This window comes from Hyla sarda, chromosome 7 (genome assembly GCF_029499605.1).
Source record: "Hyla sarda isolate aHylSar1 chromosome 7, aHylSar1.hap1, whole genome shotgun sequence".
NCBI classification, from domain to species: Eukaryota; Metazoa; Chordata; class Amphibia; order Anura; family Hylidae; genus Hyla; species Hyla sarda.
The window spans coordinates 44844732-44865321 of NC_079195.1; the positions used below are offsets into that span (position 1 = coordinate 44844732).

At 41.2% G+C, this 20590-nt stretch overlaps 1 protein-coding gene across 7 annotated transcripts in view; it reads right to left on the reverse strand.

Moving 5' to 3' along the window:
- ADAM12 (ADAM metallopeptidase domain 12) overlaps nucleotides 1-20590 on the reverse strand; it is a 686181-nt gene that overhangs the window by 585521 nt on the left and 80070 nt on the right. For 6 of the 7 annotated variants that reach the window (XM_056532977.1, XM_056532982.1, XM_056532978.1 and 3 more), the window contains one exon: nucleotides 4760-4893. In XM_056532977.1, the coding sequence (XP_056388952.1) occupies nucleotides 4760-4893 (134 nt within the window). Of the gene's footprint in view, nucleotides 1-4759; nucleotides 4894-5447; nucleotides 5491-20590 lie in introns of those variants that run through there. The other variant, XM_056532984.1, reaches the window with a different exon arrangement.

Here is a 20590-nt window from a genome sequence, read left to right on the forward strand (position 1 = left end):
GATACATGAGACATGGGAAAGTGATTTGTACAATCTGTACAGGCTCCAATAACCTTCCTAATTAAGATTACGCCAACCCGTAAGCACATAGTTTATATCTTGTTACAATACTGATGTTACCTGCAAACTTCACGGTGCAATTCAAGTGCATGGAATTAACCATGAATCATTTTTATATATTTTATATCTTTTTTTTTTATATAATATGTAATAATATGTTTTATAGGTTTTGCCTCATTGTATTCGAGGAACATTTAATGTACATTTAGGCAAGGCTCACACACTGTAAAGTAAAAACAAAAAAAAATGTAAAATAGATATAAAAAGCGACTTTCTTTATCTAATAATATATTATATTAAAGTCTCCGTCAGCGCAAACATTATTGTTTAAAAAAAAAAAAAAAACGGCCATACTTCCATTGTTGAATTACGGCCATGTTTTAAAACAATGTATGTGCCCTGACAGCTGCTATTCCATAGACTTTAATAGAAAACATTATTATGTGAAAAAAAAAAAACTGCTGTTTTTATCCCTATTTCACAGCTTTTTCCATTATTAAATGTTTTCTCCTAGCCTTAGGGTATGTTCACACTGCATAAAAATATGCTCTTATTACGGCTGCGTTTTTAGCTGAAAATGAATGAATGCATTTTTTTTGTTTGTTTTTTACGGCAAAAATATAGATAGAAAGACATCTGTAAATAACATATGCACATATTTCTGCGTGTGTGTCTGTGTAAATACATCCATAGCTACATTATTAAAAAATAATAATTTTATATATATATATATATATATATATATATATATATATATATATATATGTGGTATGATTTAAGACTTACTAAAAAGAAATGTAAATAGTTGTGCTTTTATATATTTTTTTTAAATAAATTATTTTACCCTTTCCCACCACAACATTATACCTTTTTTTTTTTTTTTTCTTTTCTTTATTTTACAGTTTTGTACCCTACATTTGTGGGGTAAAAAAAGACAACAACAGTTGTTTTTGCCTAGGAGTTTAGGCTTTCTCTGTGGTTAATATGCGATGTTAAATTTATTTTGGGGATCAGTACATTTAGGGTAGGAACACGAGTAGCACATCTGCAGCGTATTTGATGCTGCAGATGAGCTACTGACCATCCCTAGAGTGAGCCATCTTCAGTGCCCGTGCGTCCTGCTTTGGTCTGCTCGTAGCAGCAATCTGCCGCTATGAGCAGACAAACAGTGATCTGCGAGTTGCCGCGCACATGCACAGTGTACTCACAGACATGGTGGTCACTCTCCCTGCTCCCTGAGCTTGGCCGAGAGCGGACGCAATGTCTGTAAAATGGCTGTCGCCTGTCAGCAATAAGCAGCTGACAGTGCTGTTTATGGAGCAGGCTCAGCTCCTGGATGTCAAGTGTCAGAAAGGGGTTACATTTTATTTTTTCCCCCCATAAGGTAACTTTTATATTTAAAAAGAGTACCTGCATTAAACCATATTTTCTAAACTAACTCAGATTATATTCCCTAACTACTCCTAACACCCCTCCTGCCCTTAAAAAACACATTTCTGAGCTTTAAAAAAAGCTCTGTATCATAGCTTTCCCCTTGCTTACATTGTGTGAGCTCCCAGCAGGAGAAAGTGGGCGTTCCCCAGCAGACGCAACGTCACTGAAGCCTGTGAGAGCTGTGCCTCACCGTGCCCCGCACCCACTTCCTGAGTTTGGTCTCCTGTCAGGCCAGGAGGAGACCAAACTAACTTTTTGACTTGGCAGGGAACTGAATAGCACCACCCAGTGGCCGTTTTTTCAATTGCAATAAAAACATATAAAGGTTGAGAATTTTAACAGCAAGTAAATAGCAAAGTGTTTTACATAAGGAACAACATATTTTAAACCAAAGTTTAAACAAAGTTTAGTTTGGTGACAAGTACTCTTTAACTCTTTTAATATAATGCATTTCAATATCTTTGTAAAATACATGGATATGTCCTAACAAGGATTAACTTGCAACAACCCTGGGGGCCTTTGTTAACGCCAGGGGTTTACCTAAAACTGTAGCCCCAGCAATCTATATCAATCAGTAAGGAAAAAGACAACTCTCTCTTGGAATGTTGCCATCGCTAATAATTGTGTGCTTAAAGGGGTACTCTGGGGAACATCACTTATCCCCTATCCACAAGATAGGGTATGCATGTCTGACTACAGGGAGTCCAACCACTGGGACCCCTAAAATCTTCGGTATAGGGCTTGGCTCTTTTCATTCAAGTTACCATACTTTATACAACTCCGGCCAACTCTCACCACTCAACTGACCACCCTGAGCGCTCTGACCCCCACCTTCACAGACGAGCAGAAGTGACAGCCCACTCAGCCAATCCCTGGCTGGACCGTCAGTCCTGCTCATCTGTAATAGTGGGGGTCAGAGCATTTGGGAGTATGGTAAGATGAGTGTCACGATCAACCAGTTATTCCCTATCCTGTGAATAAGATATATGTTGTGTTCCCGGAGTACCGCTTTAAACTACCATGGATGGAGTTTTCTCCAGTCCTGCCACCTGCTCATCCCCCATGGAAAATCATGTACTACAGGCTACCAGCGTCATACATTTGGCGCTAGGAGGTTAAATTTTAGTAATGCAGAAAAAAATTGATTATTATGGGGGGGGGGGGGGGGGGAGATTCGTCAAAACTTGTGCAGATGTTGACCAGTTGCCCGTAGCAACCAATCAGATCTCTTCTTTCATTTTTGGAAGGGCCTCTGAAAAAATAAAAGAAGCGATCTGATTGGTCGCTATGGGCAACTGGTCAACCTTTCCACAACACAGTTCTTGATGAATTTCCCTCTATATTCCTATATATGATCAATCATGGGTAGCTTTAGTGTGGAGATAAAGTAGCTGCACCCTGAACCTGGTGTCCTAGGGGACCCAAAGGCCCTCCTGCCACATAAGTAGACACGAGTATTATAAATTGTATATGGTAAGGGGGTACCCTATTACACATTTACGCATCGGGGACCAGAAAGGCATAGGGTTACTCCTTTGCTGCCAATATTATGTAATATATTAAAAGGGTACTTGGGTGGAAATTCTTTTTTTTAAATCAACTGGTGCCAAAAAGTAAAACAGATCTGTAAATTATTTTTATTTTATTTGTATTTATCTTAATCTTTCCAGTACTCAGCTGCTGTATATGTGGTGAGGGCGTGGTGAGGGTAGATGTTATTACCCTAGGGGCAAATGGCATTAACCCCTTGTATTCGTGACGCCAGAGCGCGGTTTAACCTCTTCACCACCCGAAGGTATACCGCTGGACCCTGTGCTAGGCACGGGGCAAATAATGACTCCGACGCCAAGTTATGGAACAAAAGGCAGGTTTGCTGAGGCAGACAGATGGAATAGTCTTTACAGCTAAGTTAGGCCCAAGGAGGTGACCAGTGACTTCAGAGACCTTAGGGCTCGCTGGGACTTGTAGTGGACTTGGATAATTTGATGTAGGACCAAGCTGATTTGACACAGATTAATCTTGACTGACTTGACTGAGACTGACTAGACAGACTTCACCCCGTTTGTAGCTTACCAGGTTTTGACGTTCACCTGTTGCCCTGCGTGGTAGGCTTTAGGCCTCCTCTGGACACCAAACACTCTCTCTGCACTTCACTTCACTGCACTCAAGAGACAAGAGACAAAAGACTGAACTAGCTCCTCCCAGGGTTTATATGGGGGGAGAGGAGAGACAATGAAGGAGTCCCATAGGTCACTCTATAGGTCACATGGTCACTGGTACCTTCCTTGGTTACAACACTTAGCAACATTACTTAAAGGTATATGACAAGTTATATACATTACAATAGATAACACAGGTGGTAGTTAACTACTTAGGGAACACAGACAAAAGGGGGGGGAGGAGGCCCAGGAGTCACTGAATAGAGTCCGCCTGACAGGAATGGCAGCAATGGTACAGGGGTGCAACTCCTGTACTGGGCTACCACATATACTCCACAGGAAGTTCTTTTCTTTTAAAATTTCCTTTCTGTCTGACCACCGTGCTCTCTGCTGACACCTCTGTCCATGTCAGGAACTGTTTAGAGCAGGAGCAAATCCCCATTGCAAACCTATACTTCTCTGGACAGTTCTTGACATGGACAGAGGTGTCAGCAGAGAGCACTGTGGTCAGACAGAAAAGAAATTCAAAAAGAAAAGAACGTCCTCTGTATTATACAGCAGCTGATAAGTACTGGATCGATTAAGATTTTTAAATAGAAGTCATTTACAAATCTGTTTTACTTTTTGGAGCCAGTTAGTTAAAAAAATAAAAAAATTAAATGGTTTCCACCGGAGTACCCCTTTAACCCCCCTTACTTATAATGTCCCAATAGAAGTCTACAAATGATCCCAGCAAGCCTTTCAGGACTGTGTTACCAGTTTTATCTTGTTAGATAAAATAACTTCTACAAGACACGGTGTTTCCAAGCGTAACTATCTCTCTATATCACCGCCGCCATTGTAAGGTAATGAGTGTAAATGGAATGGACCTGGGTACAAGGTAACAATAGCTAACTGCAGACATCATCTGGAAGAACTTACGAGACGTCTTCCACTGAATTATATGTTGAGCACCGGGCATAGAAAATAGTCGGAATTGTTTCTGTCCCTTACATTCTTAGCAATAATATAATGTTTTCTGCCGTTTCCAATGTTCTCTCTTTTTTTTCATTCGCCATTGTGCAGCTAAAAAGCGTCTCATAGGGGGCACGAAAGAGAAATCTAACCTTTGGAAAGATGGTACCTATCGGCTTCCACTGTTCGCCGCTCAAAAGATAAGGGACTATTATTTCATAATGTCCGCAGCGTTCCTTTTCCGTCTGTCTCCTAGACGATCCCAAATTAGAGGCCACATTCTCTCCTAGACAAAAGCAAAGGGAGAACAAAAAAAAAAAAGAAAATGAAAAGAAGTTCATTTTAGTACGGAGCAACCTGCAAACACAGACATTACTGTTCGGATGACTGTGCAGAGTCACCGGAAGATTAATACGTTCTAGGAAATCTCTTAATAAATCAAATCAATTGAACGTTTCCAGCTAATTTTTGCTTTGTGAAGCAGGAAAAAATACAAAAATAATAAATAAAAAAAAAAAAAAAAAATCACTGTTCTATGACCAAAAAAAAAAAAAAGAGGCAAAAGAATAAGAAACCACAAAATACGCAAAACATAAAATTAATATTTTGGTAGAGTAGTGGTCTCCAAACTGTTGAACACCAGCTGTTGCAAAACTACAACTACCAGCATGCCCGGACAGCCGTTGGCTGTCCGGGCATGCTGGAAGTTGTAGTTTTGCAACACCTGGATGGCCACAGTTTGGAGACCACTGTCGTAGAGTATAAGGAGCACTCATAGTAATATATAGAAGCACAGCTATAGGGTGTAATAGGGGCTCAAAGGCTCCTCTGATTACTGACATACGGTAGGTAGGTGCTACAAATTTTACATCGGGGCCCAGGAGCGTCAAGTTATGGTATTACATACAGTAGTAACATAGGGGGAGATTTATCAGAGGAAAATTTGCCCAGTTGCCCATAGCAACCAATCAGATTGCTTCTTTCATTTTTCAGAGGCCTTTTCAAAAATGAAAGAAGCGATCTGATTGGTTGCTATGGGCAACTCAGCAACTTTTCCTTTGGACAGCATTGGTAAATCTCCCCCATAGTTTGTAACGTTAACCAGTTGCCACCATGTTAGAAGGCAAAACTAGGACTATTGAAAGCTTATCCCCTATCCACAGGACAGGGCCCGACTCTCCCCTTGAACCCTCCGATCCCCACCTTCTGAGAGATGCTCATCTCGACTGAGGCGGGACACCATTGTGGACAGTGATTGGCTAAGCAGGCCATCACTGCTGAAATGACTATGTCTCAGATGGTGGGGGCCAAAGCGTTCAGCAGGGAGAGCGGGCACCATTCTCGGGGATAGATTTTTAATAGCTGGATAACCCATATATACCTAGCTCCCGATACTGCCCGGGAAAGCCCTCAAAATGGAAGACATGCCCACTTTTGAGCGGGGTTAGATAGACCCCCCACCCCTTTTTTGTAGGATCGTTCTTAAAAGATCGGGACTGTTTCCAAGTATGTTATTATTCAGCAGCAATGTTCTACAGCAGTGGTCTCCAGCCTAATGGAAGATGCCACAGGGTGGGGGAAGAAGAACGCAAAAAGAAAAACCCCTAAGAAGGTAGTTGCCTGTTTTCCCATATTGGGTGGAAATGTAAATTCCTGACTTCAAATAGGGCAACGTGGCAATAAGAATAAATCCCTGGATTCAATGACCCATTTCCAAAAACCCAGACATCGTTTTGAAGAGGTTGCTGGACTAGGAAATCTTTCTGTTAGATGCTCCTGTAAGGAAACATTGCAGAAAGTGTTTTATTCTACTACAGTGCCACCACAGGAGAAATGAAGAATTACATAGTTACAACTGAAATAAATGATTTGTTCATGTAATGCGCTGAAATTTCTGGTTCTCCAAAGAACTTCGTTCTATCGAGCATTACAAACGGTGCCCCATATCGCAGTTTTGTGGTCCCTATGATGGGGGATCTTTATGCGGACAGCAGGGAGAACTGTGGTCAGACAGAAAAGAACTCTACAACTTCCTCTGGAGAATACAGCAGCTGATAAGTACTGGAAGGATTAAGATTTTTATATAGAAGTGTGGTGTCCTGGTACAGGACCTTGTCCTGTCCCTGTCTAAAGTCCCCTCAGCTAGAGTCCCTCCATTCCACAGGGCTCTCCTGCAGGGTTTGCCCCTTGGTCACCTCATATAAATATCTTTCTATAGTGTACAAATGTATAGGACCTACACAGGTCACGTGGTGTATCATGATGGTTGTATAGATGTTTAGGACCTTCCGGGGTCATGTGTTAATGTCATGTCATGTACCCAGAGTTCTCTGGGTTCAGGATTTACAGGCCTGGCAACCATTGGGATTAGTCCAGCTCCCTTAATATATAAAGGACTGTAGTCTGTAAATTCTCTCTCTTATCTCCCGGATGCAAAGCAAGCACAAGCAGCATATCTTCATTCATTTCATCTAGGCCAAAGCCTAAAGACCCAGCAGCCACTAAAACCGTGAGTTATAAAGCTCAACCTACAAATCCTGTGTGACTACTATTTCACTCAAATCTTATAATTAGTAGTTCCATGGCCTGCTTAAAGCTAAAGACTATCCGTCCCAGAAAAGCCTGTGAAGAACCTGCATCCCGGTTACCTCGAGAGACACTGTATACTTGTAAAGACTGCTTGCATAAAAGTTCAAGTAAAACTTTCCAGTTATCTCATAAAATCTGCTGTGGACATTGCGTTTATTATCCCTGCCGTTTGTGGGTCGGTTGGCGGCAGGACCTCCAATACTAAGCAAACCGTACCCTGGCGTCACGACAAGTAAGGGTTAATACCACCAGATCCTGTAATATCATTGCAACACCACAGAAGTAATTTACAAATCTTTAAAGTGCAATGCAAAGCAACGCTCCCAGGTGAGGGAAGTTTTATTTGGTAGCCAGGGGAATAATGGGTGTTATATAACACAACAACTTCACATAGATTGCAGCTGGAACATGGGCACTGGTACACCGCATCTGTACATATAACATCCCATTGAGCATGCCACAATATCTTTTTTTTTTTTCAAACTTGTGAGATTGGAGGCAAACAGAGGTATGGTAAAGACCCCAAAGCTTTCAATTTATTTTAAAATCATTGCCACTCCTGTCTGGAGCCTGACCCTTTATTTTAATCCTAGACAACCCATTGAAGACAAAAATGATTATGCTCATGACCACCTTAACCCCTTAAGGACTCAGCCCATTTTGGCCTTAAGGACTCAGACAATTTAATTTTTACGTTTTCATTTTTTCCTTCTCGCCTTCTAAAAATCATAACTCTTTTATATTTTCATCCACAGACTAGTATGAGGGCTTGTTTTTTGCGCGACCAGTTGTCCTTTGTAATGACATCACTCATTATATCATAAAATGTATGGCGCAACCAAAAAACACTATTTTTGTGGGGAAATTAAAACGAAAAACGCAATTTTGCTAATTTTGGAAGGTTTTGTTTTCACGCCGTACAATTTCCGGTAAAAATGACATGTGTTCTTTATTCTGAGGGTCAATACGATTAAAATGATACCCATTATTATATACTTTTATATTATTGTTGCGCTTAAAAAAAATCACAAACTTTTTAACCAAATTAGTACGTTTATAATCCCTTTATTTTGATGACCTATAACTTTTTTATTTTTCCGTATAAGCGGCGGTATGGGGGCTCATTTTTTGCGCCATGATCTGTACTTTTTTTTGATACCACATTTGTATATAAAAAACTTTTAATACATTTTTTATAATTTTTTTTTTAATAAAATGTATTAAAAAAGTAGGAATTTTGGACTTTTTAAATTTTTTTTCGTTCACGCCGTTCACCGTACGGGATCATTAACATTTTATTTTAATAGTTCGGACATTTACGCACGCGGCGATACCAAATATGTCTATAAAAAATGTTTTTTACGCTTTTTGGGGGTAAAATAGGAAAAAACGGACGTTTTACTTTTTTATTGGGGGAGGGGATTTTTCACTTTTTTTTTACTTTTACTTTTACATTTTTTTACATTTTTTTTTACACTTGAATAGTCCCCATAGGGGACTATTCATAGCAATACCATGATTGCTAATACTGATCTGTTCTATGTATAGGACATAGAACAGATCAGTATTATCGGTCATCTCCTGCTCTGGTCTGCTCGATCACAGACCAGAGCAGGAGACGCCGGGAGCCGCACGGAGGAAGGTGAGGGGACCTCCATGCGGCGTTATGAATGATCGGATCCCCGCAGCAGCGCTGCGGGCGATCCGATCGTTCATTTTAATCGCGAACTCCCGCAGATGCCGGGATCTGTATTGATCCCGGCACCTGAGGGGTTAATGGCGGACGCCCGCGAGATCGCGGGCGTCGGCCATTGCCGGCGGGTCCCTGGCTGCGATCAGCAGCCGGGATCAGCCGCGCATGACACGGGCATCGCTCCGATGCCCGCGGTTATGCTTAGGACGTAAATGTACGTCCTGGTGCGTTAAGTACCACCTCACCAGGACGTACATTTACGTCCTGCGTCCTTAAGGGGTTAAAGGGGTTGTTCAGGAAAAAACATTTTTTTTATATATCAACTGGCTCCAGAAAGTTAAACCCATTTGCAAATTACTTCTAGTAAAAAAAATCTTAATCCTTTCAGTACTTATGAGCTGCTGAAGTTGAGTTGTAATTTCTGTCTCAGTGCTCTCTGATGACACCTGTCTTGGGAACTGTCCAGAGTAGAATCAAATCCCCATAGCAAACCTCTTCTTCTCTGTGCAGTTCCCGAGACAAGCAGAGATGTCAGAGATGAGAGCACTGTTGTCAGACAATAAAGAACAACTCAACTTCAGCAGCTGATAATTATTGGAAGGATTAAGATTTTTTAATAGAAGTAATTTACAAATCTGTTTAACTTTCTGGAGCTAGTTGATCCTGGAATACCCCTTTAAGAGATGCAGATCCAAATGTCTGGCAAGTAAACACAGGTAATTGTCAGGATGCCCACGCTAACTGGCAGCCTATGGTGCCTCTTGTAACGCTTCATCTGCAACAGAACTGTAAAGCACAGCATCTGGAAGTGAATCACACTACATTACAGGAATCCCAGTGTGTAGGATGCCATGTCTCATCATTTTTACCTCCTTTAGCCTTGATAACTGATTTATATGGTGAATTCTGTGCACTTTGCCAGTTAACTGGTGTAAGCAGCATTTATCAAGCCTGCCCCAGTACATATGGTATAAATTTGTTACAAGAATTTACCACTACCTCATGCAGGCAGATTTATCACATGTAAATGCAAAGCAAAAAGATGTAGACTATTAAATGGCAATTTTTCTTTCCGAAGATATTTATCAAAATAGATGCACAAAAGCAACAATAAATCAGTACAATACAATGAATACAGGCAACTAAACTATAAAGAAAAAGACGTAAAACCAGTATGCCAACAGGATGCATGTTATCTAAATACAGGGGCTTATGGCTCACTTGAAATCACCATAATGACACCATGTTGACCCACTGGAGTGTTACGTTAATGTTCACATAACTTACTCCTCGAAAAAAGTAAAATCATTCACAATGGGTAAGGAATATGAGACCTACTCTAAATAGGTTTTTAACATTTCTTGACCCAATATTTCACAGTAAATACTAGCTCAGCAGCTGCTCGGGGGAGGTCCCTTTCTGCTTTTTGAAGAGTCCTCCTCTGAGCAGCAGTTCAGTTCAGATTTTTTCCTGAAGCCTGCATCGGTTTCCCCCTTCCTTCCACCCCAAGTGGAAACCCTACTCTGTTGTACGACCCAAGCACAATCCCTTTTTCTAAAGTGAGGGTTCAGGACTTGCACAGAGTTTCCTTACTCATGCCCAGTGCCACATTGGTTTAGAAGTTAGTGGAGAGCTTTACCAAGAATAATGGATAGATAGAGGGTGGATAGAAGTAAACAAGTGGCAAGACCTACCGTCCCAGAGGGTGGCATGTACCAACTCCCAAAAGTAGACTTTTGATTAAAAACTCTATTCTTGTGTTGCCGCTCCTTTAATTATAAGCTGGCTGGAATGGCTGACAGAAAATAGGTAAGACAAATGTGTAAATAACCGTTTAGGGTAAAGGTTCCCCTACCGTTTTGGCATTAGTAAGCCAATCCTGCAGGTTTGGTTGATTCTCTAAAGTGTATGGTGGCTGTTACGCCGAGCGCTCCGGGTCCCTGCTCCTCCCCGGAGCGCTCGCGGTGTTCTCCTCTCTGCAGCGCCCCGGTCAGACCCGCTGACCGGGAGCGCTGCACTGACACTGACGATGGGGATGCGATTCGCATAGCGGGACGCGCCCGCTCGCGAATCGCATCCCAAGCCACTTACCCGTCCCGGTCCCCGGCTGTCACGTTCTGGTGCGCGTGGCTCCGCTCTCCAGGGCGCACGCGCCAGCTCTCTAAGATTTAAAGGGCCAGTGCACCAATGATTGGTGCCTGGCCCAATCAGTCTAATTAGCTTCCACCTGCTCCCTGTCCATATAACCTCACTTCCCCTTCCCTTCCTGGCCGGATCTTGTTGCCTTGTGCCAGAGAAAGCATTTAGTGTATGTCCAAAGCCTGTGTTCCAGACCTTCTGCTGTTGCCCCTGTCTACGACCCTTGCTGCCTGCCCTGACCTTCTGCTACGTCCGACCTTGCTCTTGCCTTGTCCTTTTGTACCGCGCCTTTCTCAGCAGTCAGAGAGGTTGAGCCATTACCGGTGGATACAACCTGGTTGCTACCGCCGCAGCAAGACCATCCCGCTTTGCAGTGGGCTCTGGTGAATACCAGTAGCAACTTAGAACCGGTCCACCGGTACGGTCCACGCCAATCCCTCTCTGACACAGAGGATCCACCTCCAGCCTGCCGAATCATAACAGTGGTCTTCTGACTTTGACACAACATCAGAGAAGAGTAGAACATGTTGGATTTCAACTGGCCAAACCTATTGTTCTTGAAGAGATAAGCTGATGCCAGAGCTGTCTGGAGGCAGCTTACTCTTCCCTCCATAAACAAAACACGAAAATTTGACTGTGCCGAACCGTCGGGTGTATGGGAAGATCAAGAGAGATAGCTCTTTAACGTACAATTGCATGTATGGTCACCTTTTGGGTCATAGCTAGGCAATTCTTCATCTGGGCCAAAAATGAGGTTACCTTATCTAGCCTTTTAACTATATAACTTGTCCTAGGCAGAGTAGCCTATTGGTTCCCGTTATAGCACCCATTTCTCCCTAAGCCCCACCCCTGCTTAGGGTACAAACTTTAGATATCAGAAGGCATAGGATATAAGAAGACACAGTCTATAATAATACTAAGCAATCCCCTGGATCCGACCATGAACTCTGAGGTTTTCCCTCGCTTGCTCTTGCTGTCAGGTTGTATTAGGACACAGTACGGTATCCGCTATAATTTGAAGATTTTTCTACTGCGCTTGATGGAGTTTTCTTTGTAAAAGGTCAAACCTTCCACTGAGTTAAAAATTTTCAGCAAAATATTAATAATTTTAAATGTAAGTAGAGAAAACACTCTTACATCCTCATGACATTTCATTGCCGGGTTGATGAATGTTTTCTACAAGCTCCGGTTTGAATTATTCCTCTGTATTGCTCTTCATCTTGTGCCTTGGATTCCAAAGTAGAGATATATATATTGTATTTTATCTCAGACAGCTTTAGTGATGGAGAGAATTTATGCCAATGTTACATTCCCACTCTGTTCCTGCGCTCTTGTATGCCAGCACAGTGTGTTCAATGTTACACAAAACCCGCCTGAAATTGTTATATGCATAGCTTAGGAGAGAATTGTTAAGGGATTTTTGCTAACATTCCTTGTAAGTCTCATAAATCCGATATGTATTGTAGAAGCTAGAAAAAAAGAAAAATTTTTAGGATGATCAGTAGACTTATCCTTTCACAGTAATTTTTTGCAATGGTGTTTTTGTTGAATTAATGTTCTTTATAAACTGGAGTGATATCATGTTTTTGCAGGGTGGATTGTAGTATTTATTAGTGTTTTGGTGTACATACAGGTTAATCACTTCTAATTCAATTTCTGGCAAGGGGGGGGGGGCAGGCAATGCTAAAAGAAAAGCATTAGATGACATAATAATGTTTTTGACTATGGCATCTAGGGGGTTTAATGACTGTAATCAGAGTTATCTCCAATCCCATCCACTGCCAAGTGTAAAGTCAGCTATAATACACAGAACTCACAATGTACAGAGCTGGCCTACTGTAACTCTGCTTTCCCAGAACATTGTTGTATATTTTATGGTATCCTCGTCCTCGGGTGTAAGGTGTAGTTGTCAGTTTGTGACGCCAGTGCACTGTAAACCAACATGATCCGAGGTTTATGATAGCTCTCCTGGGCCAAGCGCGGGGACAATGATGACACAGATGAAAGGTTACGGATAACTATTTTTTATTGAGGCAGAGGTAGTTGTTAAAAACCTCAGAGTACAGATTAGAGCAGAGGAAATGCAGTGTAACCCTTGGGAGCCCTTTTTGTCTTGCTGAGACTTGTGGTGCTTTACACCCACTTGACTTTACTGGCTTTTAGGTACTGAAGACATGGGAATTTAGACTTGTCCAATTAGGAAGAGATCTTCCTAAACGTTAATATTATTGTTATAGCTGAGCTTGGCACTACATCTCAATCCATTGACCTTTTGAACTTTAGTAAGTTGTAGTACCAAGCTTGGCCACAGCTATATGTACAGCACCGTGCCAACATTAATGGGTAGAGGGGCCTGGTGGAGCACCACAACCCTTTCACTCACCTATTCAGCAGATCTGCAGGAAGTCAAATATTAAAGACCTAGAAATCCAATGTAAAGTAGGTGTATAATTCTGACAACCACTGTCCATATGCTGTAGTAGATCATTGTACTCGTCATAGAGTGGGGTCCAAGATGATAACATCAGCAGAGAGGCACTGCAAAAAGTGACTCCCACTATTGCAAAAAACTATTCCTCCTCCACTGCAGGGGCCATATATGGCCAGATGGAGCATCTCCCAGTAATATTAGCTGGTCAAACTGAACGCACAACGATCAGCTGATCATTGGGCCAGTATCTAAAGGGGAGTTTTCATGTCAGTTTAAAAGGAGGTTTGCCCCCATAAATATGAATGGCATATCAATCAAACAATAATGGCCTATTGATATTGACACCACCCCTCCTGATCTAGTGCTGTATCATGAACAGTGGCAGTTATGTCTGTAGAACAGAACCTCAAATCAAGTTGACAAAGTTGACAATATATGATTAACATGGCTGGTCCAATTTCTGGAAACTTTATTTGTCAGCATGAGGGTCCCACAATAACTGATTCATAGAAGCAGATTTCCTCAATTGAAAGGTTGCATCATGACCTTTCCACTATAAAGGGATTTTAGTACTTACCTACCAGACAGTAATGGACATGCTTAGGAAGGATATGTGCTTGTCTTGGGACTAAATGGCTGTATTGTAAGATTACCATAACAATATGGCTTTATTTTTGTGAACTGGGTATTTCCTGTTGGAGTTCCCTCCCTCCAACTACAAGTCCCATGATTCCTTGTGTATAAGTGTGAGGTCATATATCTCCCTTCCACACATCAGCCACCCCACCCATTGAAACACACCTGAGCTCCTTCCATGCAATAGCTAACCAGGATGCTTCCAGCTGTTGCAAAACTACAATTCATTGCAGAATGATCTTCCTCCCACCCAGTAGTCGCTCCACCCATTGAAGCAAAGACAGGTTCCCTTTGAACACCTGACTAGTGATGTAATGTCTCGGGCTGCACTGCAACCCGGGAAAACCTGAGACAACACTCATTTTCTATGCTGCTAAAAATAAACTTTGGGGCAAAAATCACAAAAGAATTGCTAGACCAACATTAAACACAGGTACAGACACTATATGATGAACAATACTGACTTTACAGCCTCTGTAGTACAGTCAAATAAATAATAAAATAGAAATCCTGGAATGCCCCTTTAATTCTGCTTAAAAAATGATCCCAATCATTAGTGACCAATGACAATCTTTATGAATGAATTCCACATACATACAGTATCAATATAATAATTCACCAAGAAGAATCCCAATTGTCAAAAATAATGGGTGTCACACTCTGTGCTATGGGCATTTTTTTTTTTTTATGTGCTAGATGTTACCTTGATTTTTTTAAATCAACTGGTGCCAGAAAGTTAAATAGATTTGTAAATTATATTTGTAGGCTGGAAGAAGCACGCACTTATTTTACAGAGTCTACTGCTTATTTTAAAATGTTGCATGCTCTGGATATAGCACGTATTCTGGCGTTTTGTCATAAAGAAGCTGAAAAGCACTAATAAATGTTACATAGTTAAAAACAACAAAAAACGCTTGTAAAAAAAACTGCACAAAAAAATGCATTAAAACATTTTTACAAGAAATAGACCTAATGCTTGGTGGAGCTGGGAAAAATGTATCCAGTTTCAGTTTTTATTAGTTTACTGTAATTTTCGAAAATGCTTGTTTTCCATTTACACACAGTTTGCTTTTTAAAGTATGTATTATAGGGTATTGAAGCATGGTTTTTGGGTGTGGCAATTTTTTTGACATTGACATCATTAGGAAAAAAATGCAAATAGAGAAAGGACACAGGAACAGTCTTTATTCCTTTGAAAAGTCCTGAGAGTTGTGAGGTGTGGTGTCTATGGATCAGACTTGTTTTTCAAGCACATCCCACAGATGATCAATTAGATTGAGGTTTGGGGTATTTGGAGGCCAAGTAACCCCTTAAACCCTTTGTCATGTTTCTCAATCCATTACTGTACAATGTTTGCTGTGGGGCCAAGCAGATAAGCCTGGGTGTGCATGTGATGTAGATTCATCAGAATGGGGGGGGGGGGGGAGATAGATGGATAGATAGATAGATAGAGGAGAAAAACAGCACAACCCTTCAATGTATATCATTCATACAATGGTGCACGAAGAAGCTGGGGTCCGGGTCAGGGACTCACCCATCAAGACAGCAAAAAAAGATCTCTTCACAGCACCAATTCAATCCAACGTGAAGTTTTATTCTATAACATGTGTCTTTACCAAAAAGCGATGTTTCGGCCGGCTCAACCCAGCCTTTCTCAAGCAGTGTATATAAAAAAGTGACCACATTTATATAGGGGTATCAATATAATACCATAATGATTCAATTAGATACAATTACTATAAAAATCCATAAAATTGTATTCCACACAAACCTATCAATACAGTGTAAAGTGCAAAGATACAAAGTGCCATAGTGCATAATATACAATCAATAACAAAGTGCAAGATTACATACAAAATTCATAAAAGACATCAATTGATCATCAGTGACATCATCCTATTCACATGTGTGTGTTATAAAAACATTAAAATGTAATGCGGCATTTGGGAATACACACTGACCAGTCCCGGACCTCTTGATAAAGCCACGGACGTGGCGAAACTGTCAAGGGGGACCTGAACTATTTAGTTTTTAATAAGCAGGAGAGCCTTTAGATCAAAATAAGCACATTTTGGCGAGCTGCAGACGCCAATAATTGTGCAACTAGATTATTATAAAGCAGAGGTCCGCTGCATTTACTCTATTTTTAACTATCAAATTGGCTACTCCTGCTTTTTTAATCACTGGGTGTGTGAGTTATAACATTGTAATAAAGTACAAACATTTTAAAGTGGTGTGGGAAAGCAGGGTTTTTTGGACCACCTTTTAGTTGGTCTATGAGTAATAATTGTAATTTTACCCTCCACACACTAGTCTCATAAGTGTGTAGTGGAGTAGGGTGTATGGTGCGGATTGTTACAGCCAATTTTAACATGTTTTATTACATTTTACCCATGACCTATATACTAGTGAATATTCTTTGTAGTTGGGTTACCCGACTGTCCCAGTATGAAAGTGTTAAGTATATGGACCAAATATTGGACCAAGAGGGTCCTAAGTGGTGCACTCCATTTGAATCTGCCTGGAGACGGGTACTGTGTGATGGGCGTGCTTTGAGTGCCGTAAGCAGTAGCGGTAATACCGGACTGTGTGGGGCACAGGTGTGGTACCACTGACACCTAATGTGTGACTGGCTCCAGTGATGGCTGTGTGGGACATGGCCACCAACTATTATAAACTTGAGTCCTGTCTCCTTAAGTATTGCCATGTGATGCCCTGAGCAGGTCTCTAATATTAGAGGTCTGGGTATTGAGATACATTTAATATGTCAATAAGGTATCATCTGCATAAGCTCTACCTTTCCTCTACTGGCTTTGCCTGAACTTATGTTGGCCGATATAGACACAGAATCCTGTGCTGTGGCGCCGCAGCAGACAGGGAATAGATCCCCATGGTGATGAGGAAGCTGTATGCTGATTGGCTGTGCACTGCGCTCTGTTCAACCCTCCCCGAGCTCGGCGTGTAAGCGCTGTTGTGATTCACCACGTTAGCATGGCTTATGGAGTTTATACAACATGAGATCTGGTCAGTGGGGGACATGTATCATTATTTGTGTATGGTAGAAGCATTTTACCCCTTTTCCCAAATTCTAAATTATGTGCAGAAGCGCTAAATTTATCAATCAAGCGCAATGAGCTTCATAAATTGGGGGTAAATATAGTGATCTCCTCAATCCACTCTTTGGAAAATAGAATCGATGATTTAGAGCATCTTGCTACGTTAAGTCCAAGATGGCTTATATTTGCCCAAAAAAACAGCTCTTGCAGCAAAATATTTGGTGTAAAGGAAAAGTACGCAGTTAATAAATCCATGTGTACTATAGATGTCACTCCAAGGTACCCTGATTCAGCCACTTCTGGAGGACATGCTCTACCAAAACGTGTGCAAAAAATGCGCAAAAAAAAAGGCTTGCGCAAAATTTTGCGCAAAAAAATACACACAAAACATGGGTAAAATCTTTGATACATGTCCCCCAGTGTGTATTCCCAAATGCCGCATTACATTTTAATGGTTTTATAACACATATGAATAGGATGATGTCACTGATGATCACTTGATGTCTTTTATGAATTTTGTATGTAATCTTGCACTTTGTTATTGATTGTATATTATGCACTATGGCACTTTGTATCTTTGCACTTTACACTGTATTGATAGGTTTGTGTGGAATACAATTTTATGGATTTTATAGTTATTGTATCTAATTGAATCATCATGGTATTATATTGATACCCCTATATAAATGTGGTCACTTTTTTATATACACTGCTTGAGAATGGCTGGGTTGAGCCGGCCGAAACATCGCTTTTTGGTAAAGACAAATGTTATGGAATAAAACTTCACGCTGGATTGAATTGGTGCCGTGAAGAGATCTTTTTCTTTTTTTTTTTTTTTTTGCTGTCTAGATAGATAGATATTAGATAGATAGATAATAGAAAAATAGATAGATATGAGATACATAGATAACAGTTAGATAATAGATAGATAGATATGAGATAAATAGATAGATATGAGATAGATATGAGATAATAGATAGATAATAGAAAGATAGATATGAGATAATAGATAGATAATAGAACGATAGATATGAGATAATAGATAGATAATAGAAAGATAGATAGATATGAGATAATAGATAGATAGATAGATATGAGATAATAGATAGATAATAGAAAGATAGATAGATATGAGATAATAGATAGATAGATAATAGAAAGATAGATAGATATGAGATACATAGATAATAGATAGATATGAGATACCGTATTTATCGGGGTATACCACGCACCGGCCTATAACACGCACCCTCATTTTACCAAGGATATTTGGGTAAAAAAAGTTTTTTACCCAAATATCCATGATAAAATGAGGGTGCGTGTGTGCGCGTGTATACCCCGATATACCCCCAGGAAAGGCAGGGGGAGAGAGGCCGTCACTGCCCGCTTCTCTCCCCCTGCCTTTCCTGGGGTCTAGAGCGCTGCTGTCGGCCCTTTTCACCCCCTGGTTATCGGCGCCGCTGCCCGTTCTGTCCCCCTGACTATCGGTGCCGGCGCCAATAGCCAGGGAGAGAGAAGCGGCGCCGACAGCCAGGGGGAGAGAAGGGGCAGCGGCACCCATTGCCGGTGCCGCTGCCCCGTTGCCTCCCCCCATCCCCGGTGGCATAATTACCTGAGTCCGGTCCGCGCTGCTCCAGGCCTCCGTCGTGCGTCCCCAGCGTCGTTGCTATGCACGGCGCGGCGCTCTGACGTCATGCGCTGCGCCGTTCAGCGCATAGCAATGACGCCGGGGACGCACGACGGAGGCCTGGAGCAGCGCGGACCGGACTCAGGTAATTATGCCACCGGGGATGGGGGGAGGCAACGGGGCAGCGGCACCGGCAATGGGTGCCGCTGCCCCTTCTCTCCCCCTGGCTGTCGGCGCCGCTTCTCTCTCCCTGGCTATCGGCGCCAGCACCGATAGTCAGGGGGACAGAACGGGCAGCGGCGCCGATAACCAGGAGGTGAAAAGGGCCGACAGCAGCGCTCTAGACCCCAGGAAAGGCAGGGGGAGAGAAGCGGGCAGCGACGGCCTCTCTCCCCCTGCCTTTCCTGGGGGTGTATCGGCGTATAACACGCACACAGACTTTAGGCTAAAAATTTTAGCCTAAAAAGTGCGTGTTATACGCCGATAAATACGGTATATAGATTTGAGATAAATAGATATGAGAAAGATAGATAGATAATAGAAAGATAGATAGATATGAGATAGATAGATAGATAATAGAAAGATAGATAGATATGAGATAATAGATAGATAATAGAAAGATAGATAGATATGAGATAATAGATAGATAGATAGATATGAGATAATAGATAGATAATAGAAAGATAGATAGATATGAGATAATAGATAGATAATAGAAAGATAGATAGATATGAGATAATAGATAGATAGATAATAGAAAGATAGATAGATATGAGATACATAGATAATAGATAGATAGATTTGAGATAGATAGATATGAGATAGATAGATATGAGATACATAGATAGATAGAGAGATATGAGATAGATAGATATGAGATACATAGATAGATAGAGAGATATGAGATAGATAGATAGTTAGATATGGAATGTTCTGAATATAACTAAAATTGTGAAATATGATGACTATATTAACTGTACACAAAGCTCCTCTGGATCCAGAGTTATGAAGTGACTCCTTTTATCACAGTAACCATGGACTTCTATTCACTTCCTCGCTGCTCCTAGAACCGCTTCCCAAGTTTAACAGTGACACTTTATTTCATTAGTTCCCGGAGTAATTAATGGATGTTCCGCTATGAGGAGGTACAACATCTGGCAGGTTTATAACTTTTTCCTCTTAATATTGATTATGCGGCATTAACACAGAGGCCCCCAAACATCTGTGAGTAGCAGCATCGTAGCTTCATCTGGCATGACCGATCATCCTCTAACACATGTACAGGAGGACATTCCCTTCTAAGCATTCTGCTCATCCTGGAGCTACAGTAATGTCGGGTGAGATTTATCTATATGATGGGAACGATTCCCCTGAAGATATAGATCATAATTGGATAATAAGCAGTACATTCCCCTGATCATGACCTACAATGACTTTATGTAAATGCAGATGACAGAAGATTTCTAATTTAATTTACAATGGCAATAATATAGGTTAATTAAACACAGAACAGGGCAGCTAGGCAGCTCAGTGGTTAAAATTGTCACCGTGCAGCACTGGGGTTCATATTCCTTATCCAATAAAGGATAAAATCTGTATGGAGATGGTAGGTTCTACCCTTGTTTGTATATGTTTCCTCTACATTCTTTAGTAGAGAATTTAGAGGTTTAAACCACCCTCTTCATCAGGACTTGGTGAAGAGGGAGGTATAGTAACATAGCAACATAGTTCATAAGGTTGAAAAAAGACCAGAGTCCATCAAGTTCAACCTATAACCCTAATGAGTCCCTACTGAGTTGATCCAGAGGAAGG